Here is a 9,069-nt window from a genome sequence, read left to right on the forward strand (position 1 = left end):
ACAGCAGTCTTCAGGAACAGAAATGTCATGGAGCAGTGTTTTGGGCCTGCTGCCATGTTAAACTGTGACAAGACCTCCCAGGCAGCAGCAAGCTGTCTTGTGTCTGCTGGGGCTTCCCCACACACCAGCTCATGGTGCAAGAATTAATGATGGGGAAAGCTGCTGCTCTTACTTTGAACCAAATTATCATCAAGCTGCCCTGATCTGAGCAGTTTCTGCATACTTGCAGTTCAGGGCAAGATCACTACTCAGGTGCAGGTGGAGGAAAACTAACAAAGCACAGTGCAAAGCAAAATGCCACATTTCCTCTAGCCTTGCTCAAAACAAAGTAGACTTTCCCTTATTCTGGGACAGTGAGTCTCCTTGCTCTCAGAACCCATAAATAGCCATACATCTAGCTGCCAAAAAAAAAAAAACGTTATACCATCAGCTTTACAAAGCTGTGTGGTTTCTCTCCCCTGTGTGCAGTCACAAGACAGAAGCCATCTCCTCAGATGGTGTTCCTCCTTAAAGGAAAACTTCTGTATAGTCAGGCATTCAGTTCAGCAGCCACTCACATGAGATCATAACAGCAATAAAACAGATCAAATGAGTGGGGAAGAATGCTACTGGTGTCAGGAAAGGAGTCTGTAACAGCCAAATCTTTCAGTCTGTGGGAGGACCTCCTGGCATGAGCTGTGTTGTGAAGATTAATGTGTTGTGGTGGGCTGGGGGGGATGTTATGCAGCAGGAGGACAATGTTGCAGTCAAAGAGTGTCCAGCACTGTATGCCCATACTATTGGATTGAGCAGCCCCCACCAGTCCCACCTGCATCTCTCCAGTTGCGATGGCCACCGAATCCCACAGCTTCCCTTAAGCATGTGTGTACCAACCTTAGCCAGTGAAATGGAGACCTGCTAACTGACATGACTCATTTACTTGGCTGCACTTTTTTCCTTAACCCTGGCACCCAAGTCCTGTGCCTGGATTTGTGCACAAGATGCCTGCAGTCCGTTTTTCGAGGGAGAGGTGGGAATATCAGATTCAACCCACTTGAGTGACCATCGTCATCCAGCTCCACAACAGTAACCGTCAGACATCCAGCTAGATCTCTACAAAGCTTGAGAACCACGAAGAGCTAAGTAAGGTGTCTGATGGGATGTGGGTGTTTGGTGGCTATTGGATCTGTTTCCTGAGGAGTGAAGAAAGTTGTGGGGATACTTGTGAAACTTGTAGCTGAGACAACAGCAAGTGTGTCCTGGGAAGGAAAGACCCAGGCCACGTCTGCCTGCAGGCAGCCCTTCTCAGCTAGAAAGTGGAGATGGAGGTGGTGTTGTCAGACTCTATCCCACTACCCTTCCTTGTCACCTCCAGGATTTCCTGCAGGGTCTCCTGGCTTATGCAGCCAAGCTCCTGCAGGATCCGGAAGAAGTCGTTACGGAACTTGACCCCAATAAAAGCGTAGAGGATGGGGTTGAGGCAGCAATGTGTGAAGCCAATGGCCTCTGTCACCATGATGGCTGTGTCCAGCTGGTCTTCCAGGAGACAGTTCTTGGTGAAGGCTTCTAGCTTGGTAAGTGTGTTCAGGAAGATGACAATGTGGTATGGGCTCCAGCATAGGAGGAAGATACCTGTGACCAGGATGGCCACACGGACAGCTTTTTGCCTCTGCAGGCGCTGGGACTGACACAGTGCCCGGATGATGGCCGTGTAGCAGTAACACATGACCAGCAGAGGCACAAAGAAGCCCACGGTGTGGTAGAGGAAGCGGGTTGCCAGCCACGCATTGTTTCCATCAATCCCAACCTCTGGAAAATAGCAAATGCTGCGGTTGCCGTCATCTGTCCAGACTTCCATGAAGATGAGATCAGGTAAAGTCAGAAGCAATGAGCAGAGCCAGACAGCCATGCAGGTGAGGTGGATGGAGTGAGCTCTGCGTTTGCGGTAGGTGTGGATTGCATAGACGATGGCCAGGTAACGGTCCACCGCAATGCACCCCAGCAGCATGCTACTGCAGTAGAAATTGATTTTGTGGACAGCACTGAGTATCTTACAGAGGAACTTCCCAAATACCCACCCAGCCAAACTCTCCACCACACTGAATGGGAAGGTGAGCAACAGTGCCAGGTTGGCCAGGGTGAGGTGGAAAAGGAAGTTTTCTGTGGTGGTGCGAGACCGCTTGAACCTCTCTAAAATGACCAGGACCAGAGCATTGCCTAGAGTCCCCAACACAAACATCAGTAGATAGATGAGGGGCATGAAGACCTTTCTGAAGGGGTCTCCCTGGTTGCCAACCACAGATGAGGCTGAGTTGAAGCAAAAGTAGCCCTCCAAAGAAGGGGTGGTGTTCTCAGCTTCGTAGTAACCACTCAGCTCTACCTGGCTCTGGGGAACAGAGAGAGTCTTGTTAATGGAGGGGAGTTTCTGAACAGAAGAACCCAGTCCCCCAGCTGCACCTGGCAGACCTAGAGCAGAGCACCCCATGTCCTGCAGCCCACCTGCATCAGGAAGAGATGCTGTCAGCAGTGTAATGACATTGGAGGCCCCTCTACTGCCAGGAAGTACAGCAGCAGGTGGAGAGGATTTTATCAATCAGTGACAGTGAGGGCTACTCAGTCTATAATCATTAACTGGAGTATTGTTTTGGTGTCCAATCAGATGATCAGTTTTATCTTCTGGTTCTTGCCAAGTTACCTGCTGGCGAATTTTGCTTTCTCACATAGAATGGAATCCTCCTCTACCAGCTTTCCTGATTTTTCCCACCCATTTCTTATATGGACCACTCCCATCCTGCCTGCTGCCTGCTGCCTGCTGTCAGGTATAAAGGTGGTAGGATTCACCACACAGCACATCTGTACCTCAAATTCTGTGCAGTGAAACTGTCCCCTTCTTCTCATCCTCAGAGGCCTGAGAGCTGCCTATGAGAGAGCAAGGTGAGGTGGGGTCATCAACAGCTGCCCTTTGAGATCTCTTCCCACACACTCGGAGGAAGGTGTGGGGCAGGTGTTCAACACAATGGGAGGAAAACCTCTGAGGCCCTGTGGTGCCCTAGCTACAGGAAGATATGATGGAGAGAGAGATCTATTCTGTTGATAAACCTTTCAGTTCTGAATTAATTGCAGTCAGAGCAGGAAAGGAAAGGGAAAACACCACTCAGACTCCAGACTGATATCCAGTAAGGGAAGTACAATAGAGCTACTTGCAGATGTGACTCGCCCTTGGCTTGCTGTATTTTCTTGACCAGCCTGCATTCAGGCTGAAGCTGAGGGCAAGTCTTGAGTGCCAGGAAGCTGGAGCTCAGGATGAGCTCCCTGGATGGTGGTCATGCTTCAGCTGGCCTTGCACAAAATGAGAGCAGTGAAGGAGGCTTGTGGCAAACTGAATATTAGTGACAATTGGGAAGAGCTCAGCAGCAGTCACCCTCAGGTCCCCCACCCACACCCTCTCTGGAGACCTGCGCTGAGCCTTGTGTTGACCACAGCGGAAGTCTCTGCTAATGCTTTCATACCTTTCACTGCCAGCTGCAGCCGTTTGCACCTGCTGCTCCTTCCCTCATCAGCCAAAGTTCCTGTCTAAAAATACCAGCCCTGCTTTACACAGTTTTGGACCTGATTTTGGGGGTTTTTGCTCACCAAAGGGGCTACTAAGCAAAATTACTGTTACCAGCCTGGAGTCTTGCATTGTACCTAGCTAAGGAAGTGTGATTTATGTTTCTTCTCAGGCAGCTTTCCCTGGGTAATGCACTGGGTGCCTCTGCACATGACTGTGAGGGGTAAGGAGGGCACTTGGCAGCAGCAGGGCTTATCTAAACTCCTCTGCTACTGAAACCACCTGCATGGTTCCAAGAGGAGCCTGAGTATGCTGATGGGGCAAAAGTCTATGGGGCATTACCAAACTCACAGAGCACACAGCAGGCGCAGGCAGTCCCCAAGCAGTGGATGGTAGGAGGGTCCACTCCCTAGGACCACTCCAGTTTCCCAAGGGAATGAGTCCTTGGGAAAAGTGTGGAATAACCCTGCCCAGCTCTTGCTAATGTAACTGTGGGGCTGCAAGCCTTTGGTGAGAAGCATTTTGTATTACCAAAGAATTTTTCTGGTTTAGGGTATGATTTTGGGCCTTAAGAAATCCCTCCCAGTTATTTTCCTACCCAGCTTTAAAGTATTTCCTGCTTACTCTGTACCTGGACCTTTCATGAGGAGTTGACAACACACATAGAAATCTGTGATGTGGTGGCCAAGGCCAGATCCTTGAACCTCTCTGATAAAAAGCAAAGCAACCAAAAAAAACTTTGCAATTTTGTGTAGTGACCAAACCAGGCTGCTCAGGCTGTGCAGGTGACTGTGCTAAAAAACCCAAATAGATTATATGTTGAAACGGGAAATTTCACTGGGAAGAGGTTGGATGATTCCAGCTTTGAAGGGAAAAATGTAATGATGAAAAATAGCTGGGTTTGCTAGCTTGGAGCCATGCCAGCACTATCTATGGCAGTGGATGGGCAGCTTGGGTGGTGTTCAGCGGATTTGGCTGCTGATCAGTTTCCAGGATCACCTTGTATTTGGAGCCGGAAGTGCAGAGGCTGAGTGCCACTATCAGACACCATCTGATTGCTGATGGGGAGCAGGTAGGGAGGGCTCTTACTGTAAACCACTCGCTGTGGGTAGGGGAAGCGTGTTGGAGCTCTGTTTGAATCGTCCTTGCCTGCATCTCTGAGCAGAGCAGCACATGTGGGTAGGAGCAGACAGAGATGAGCTGGAGACAAATAGAATGAAAAATCAGAGTCTGGGCTGAGACAGGAAGGGCAGGAACCAGAGCTGCAGGAGATCTACTGAATATGGCAAGCTGAGGCTTCTGGGAACTCTGCTGCAATTCTAGGACTGGAAGTGGATGGCTGCCATATCTGGGATGGGATAAGTGAACAGTGAGCATGCAGAGGGACCTTTGTACAGGTCTCCTGCATGACAATTGCAGCAGGTTTGGGGGTGGAAGAAAAAGTGTTGTCTGTAATAGAGCAATTGAGTGCATGCCTGGGAAAACTGTTCCTGCATGCTTTTTGGTCGAGGTTCCCTTTACCCTATAACCTGCATCACAGAGTTATTCTGGTCTCCCTTTGTCAGCTGTTTTTCTCAGTTCCCCACAACTGTCAGCGATCAAAATATTTGGCTGTAGAAGTGAAGCAGCTTGTCCACTGTTACGGATTTTCCATGTGAATCATTCCCTTCTAGTCAATGCCAGGGCTGGGAGCAGCAAATCTCATTTTGAAAACCTCAGAACTGTAATTGCCCACATCAATACAATATACTGACAGAGCTTCTGCTCATGACTTCTGCAGGGGCTGAACCAGGGAAATCCAGGAATAAGACCAAGGCCTGTGGAAATTACATGTTACTGCAGTGTAGGTGCCTTAACGCTCTTGAGTCATGGTGGTCCCATTGCAATGAAAACTGGGCCAAGGAACCTCAGGGAACCTAGTATAGATCTCAGTGGTTTTTCTGCAACTTGTTTTTGGATGTCTAGTCCGCAGATGAGGAAGGTTAGCAGGCAAAGCATTTTTGCTATGGAGAAATGGGGTTATCATTTTGGACACGGTACTTTTCTGCAAGGTTACAGAGTCAAAAGTCTCATATGATAACAAAATTTACGTGAGGCCCTCACTGTATTCACTGTGTGATACTGAGATAAATGCCCTTTTGGTGTAAATGTTCTCATAATTTTTCCTTCCATAATTGCTCAATTGATCAAACGATCCTCTCTGCACAAGGCAGAGTTTGTGTTGCCACCTTGACAAGACACTTTGGAGGCCTTTTTTTTCAAATCTTTATGGGTAGGTTGCTGCTACAAGCACTGAGTATAAGTAAAGCAACATATGCCACCACCAAAGCAAATACATTGATGCTCATGTGATATCTGCGGCCTCCCTATTCCAGGGAGGGAGCCAAATCTGGGAAGCTGCCAGAAGACAGAGGTGGGAAACAACACATATCAAACTCCCAACTGCAGAAGTCTGAGAAAAGGTCTAAAACTCTTCCTGCTGTGGCACCTGACTGTGGGTGTTTAGTCCTAAAATCAGCTGGGTTCTGCCACCCAACCCTCCACTCACACGGGGTCTTCTTTATTATGTAAAAGAATTCACAGCAGAGATAAAATCACAAAGCTAAGGATTATGTAAGTTTTGTATGCAAAGAAAATGAGATGAAAAAGGTTTGAGTTTGGTTTTAACCCCTCAGGAAATTTTAGCGCTGCCACTGAACTTCAACAGAGGTCAGGGAAAGAAGTGTCTTCTCCAAAAGAGTTTTAAAGGAATGACCACTATTTGCCAAGGGTTTTTATACTGGATGAATCAGAAAAGAAATAAATAGGGTAGGGCTTGCTCTTCCCTGGTGTGTAGGAAAAAAGGAAGAACAGAAAATCAGGTAACAATTGAATCCAACATTTCTCTTTTTGGAATAATTAATCCTGAGGTCTGCTGCAGGGAGCCACTGTAGTAAAAAAATAAATTCTGAGATGCAATATTTGATAACCAGGTTAATGATAATGCTGCTGTGTTCTTCCCGTTGGATAGCACAACATACTGTATAAGGTACAGCTGCTCTTTTTCACTTGTAAAGGCTGGGAAGAGAACTAAGGTAGAATACCTAGTGTCATCACTCTCTGTTAGAAGTAGTACTTGCAATCTATCTCCCACTCTTTAATCCTGTCTTGTAAATACACTGCGTGTTCCCCTTTCAGCAGAGTATATGTGGAGCCATATGTATGGAAGCCTGTATGTGGAGCAAGTAAGCAGGGTGGTCATACCATACCAAGGGTTTTTACACACGTAGAGAGAAGACTGGGTTTGCTTGGGTATTCCAGTTGTCAAAGGAGACCAGAGAAGGTGTACAGGGCTTTGCACACTGTGTACACAGTCATTTGTACTACTGAAGCCTGGTGCAAAAGGTTCCTGGCTCAGAATAACTGTTTTATGCCCATGTTGTGCTAATGGCTGTGCAGACAGCAGGGCAGCAGGAAGCAGAGGCAGGGAGAGGCTGGCAGCACAGGATGGGACTGCTGGAGCCCCACTCTGGCAGAGACTCCTGACCCTTTGCAGAGACTCTGGTCTGTGTCCTCATGAAAGGACAGTACTCGGGCTTAGTGCTTGCTAGTACAGGTTCCGTTAGCTTTCCCCAACAGAATACCCAGCATCCCTGCATCACAGGCTGGAGCCACACTACGCCAGCTCTCTGCAAGCAACAGCTTGTAGTCAAGTCTGGATTTAAGGGATGCAAGGACTAATTATGCTGGCATAAGAAATGGCTCAAGCTCTGCCTCTGCCAACAGGAGGGTTAGAAGATGGATGGCCAGAAATCTGGCCTTTCAGCCCACCCTAGCTCTACCTGCCATCCCTGTTATCAAGCAAAGCCAGGCCCAACTCACCAAGTCATAGGTCTCTGATGAGTAGCTGACAGGCCCCATGGTTTGAGGGGCACGATCCGTCTCTCCTCCAGAAATTGCTGCAAAAGTTATTTTCTGAGGTGGAGTTAACAATTTAAGTGAGTGGGGAGGGACACAGACTGTAACAATAGAGTATTTGCAAGGCAAATGAGCTCCAGGCATAGAGTGACCTGATTGATGTAAAGATTAACATCTAGCTTTATAATCTTTTTACTAGTGCTGTAATTGATTTTTAAAGTAGAGTTTGAAGAGTCCCTATTCCTTTGATCTATACCACAGAAGATCCAGAACATATTTAGGTCTTCCTTGGAAACCTTGCCCACAGCTGTCTTTGTTACAGGTGGTCCAAAAGGCTTTGAAAAGTTCTGTGCTAAGGACCACCCTTACCAGAAACCTCCTGGATCCAGGCACTTCTCTGGAGCTGTGCAGGACTTTGAAGCATGGGTATGGTCTGTATGATCATCACCCTCTGCCTTGGGGTCCTCCTGGCTGCTTTAACCCCACTGACTTGTAGTGGTCTTCTGCTCCTCCTTCTGCTGCTTCACCCCTCCTTTGGGCTTGGGGGGGGGGGGGGGTGTGAGGTGGCTTGCACAGGAAAGCAAAGCCTTGCAGCTACTCTGCAAGTCTAGAGCAGGGCTAGCAGGGGCTAGGCAGCTTGACTTCACAAGGGTAAGTAAGGAGAATCAAGATCTTCTCTGCTTGGGGAAAGGCATTTTGTTCAGTGATGTCACAGCAACAGACTCACAGTGGTCTGGGTCAGCAGAGTAGGTTGGCATTGCAGCTGGCATTTTGGCAGAAAGCTTTACCTGTGCGCGGAGCTGAGGTGGTCTGCCAAGCACAGTTTTTGTCCTCCTCTCGTCTAGGTACAGCTGCATCAAGGCGTCTCTACCAGCAAGGACTCTGGTGGGACTTTGTACTTGTGAAGGAGAAGGTGGTGTTATTCCCATGAGCACTGCTGGATTACACCACTCCTGTTTCTTAGACCCCGACTTGTTGGGCACCAGCTGCCCCGAGGATGTCGCTGTCCTCCCATACCGTGAGGACCTCTGTGTGCACCTGCAGGTGCTCATCAGCTCCTGGGCATTTTCTGCTGACAGGATGGAGAGCAGCAGACCCGGAGGGAGGCCACAGGGAGCTTGCACTGTGCCTCACTCACAGGCAGAGCACAGACTGAGCAAGCCCTGTCCTGAACCCCGTGCTGCGAGGGCTGAGGGGCAAGGCGAGGAGTGGGGTATCACTGGGAGACGAGAGGCCAGGAAGGATGTTTGCAATCAGCTACAACTGGAGGGTGGAGCTTGTGCCTTTTGCTGCTGAGGGTGGAAAGACAACCACCTACAGACTGCTGGAGCTGTGAGGAACTAGATAAAACCAGGAATGTCCCTGTCCTTTTGCATGTATTTTGGAAAAACATTTGAAGAAAAAATTGTCTGCAAAGCAGTCACTACTAAGATTACATTCCCACTGTGTCTCGGTTTGTCAAAATCCACATCTAAGTAACAGCTATCTAAAGAGAAATGCCAATCCCCAGCTTGTCACGGTCGGCGGTTACGACTCCTGCAGGCTGTGGCTCAGACCCCCGTTGTTAGGTTTGTGTTGGCTCTGTTTTAACGGCAAAGCCCGGTCAGCTCCCCGGGTCAGAGGGGAGGGCCGGCTCTGAGGGA

General features: G+C 48.7%; 1 protein-coding gene across 1 annotated transcript; it reads right to left on the reverse strand.

Annotated features, from left to right (window-relative positions):
- Positions 1–1,288: 1,288 nt before the first annotated feature.
- On the reverse strand, positions 1,289–7,861 carry CXCR5 (C-X-C motif chemokine receptor 5). The gene is given in 3 exon segments (XM_077788073.1): positions 1,289–2,365; positions 7,391–7,510; positions 7,512–7,861. Coding segments are annotated over 3 exon segments (1,287 nt in total). The 5' UTR covers positions 7,602–7,861.
- Between the last annotated feature and the right edge of the window lie 1,208 nt (positions 7,862–9,069).

This window comes from Lonchura striata, chromosome 23 (genome assembly GCF_046129695.1).
Source record: "Lonchura striata isolate bLonStr1 chromosome 23, bLonStr1.mat, whole genome shotgun sequence".
Taxonomy (NCBI): domain Eukaryota; kingdom Metazoa; phylum Chordata; class Aves; order Passeriformes; family Estrildidae; genus Lonchura; species Lonchura striata.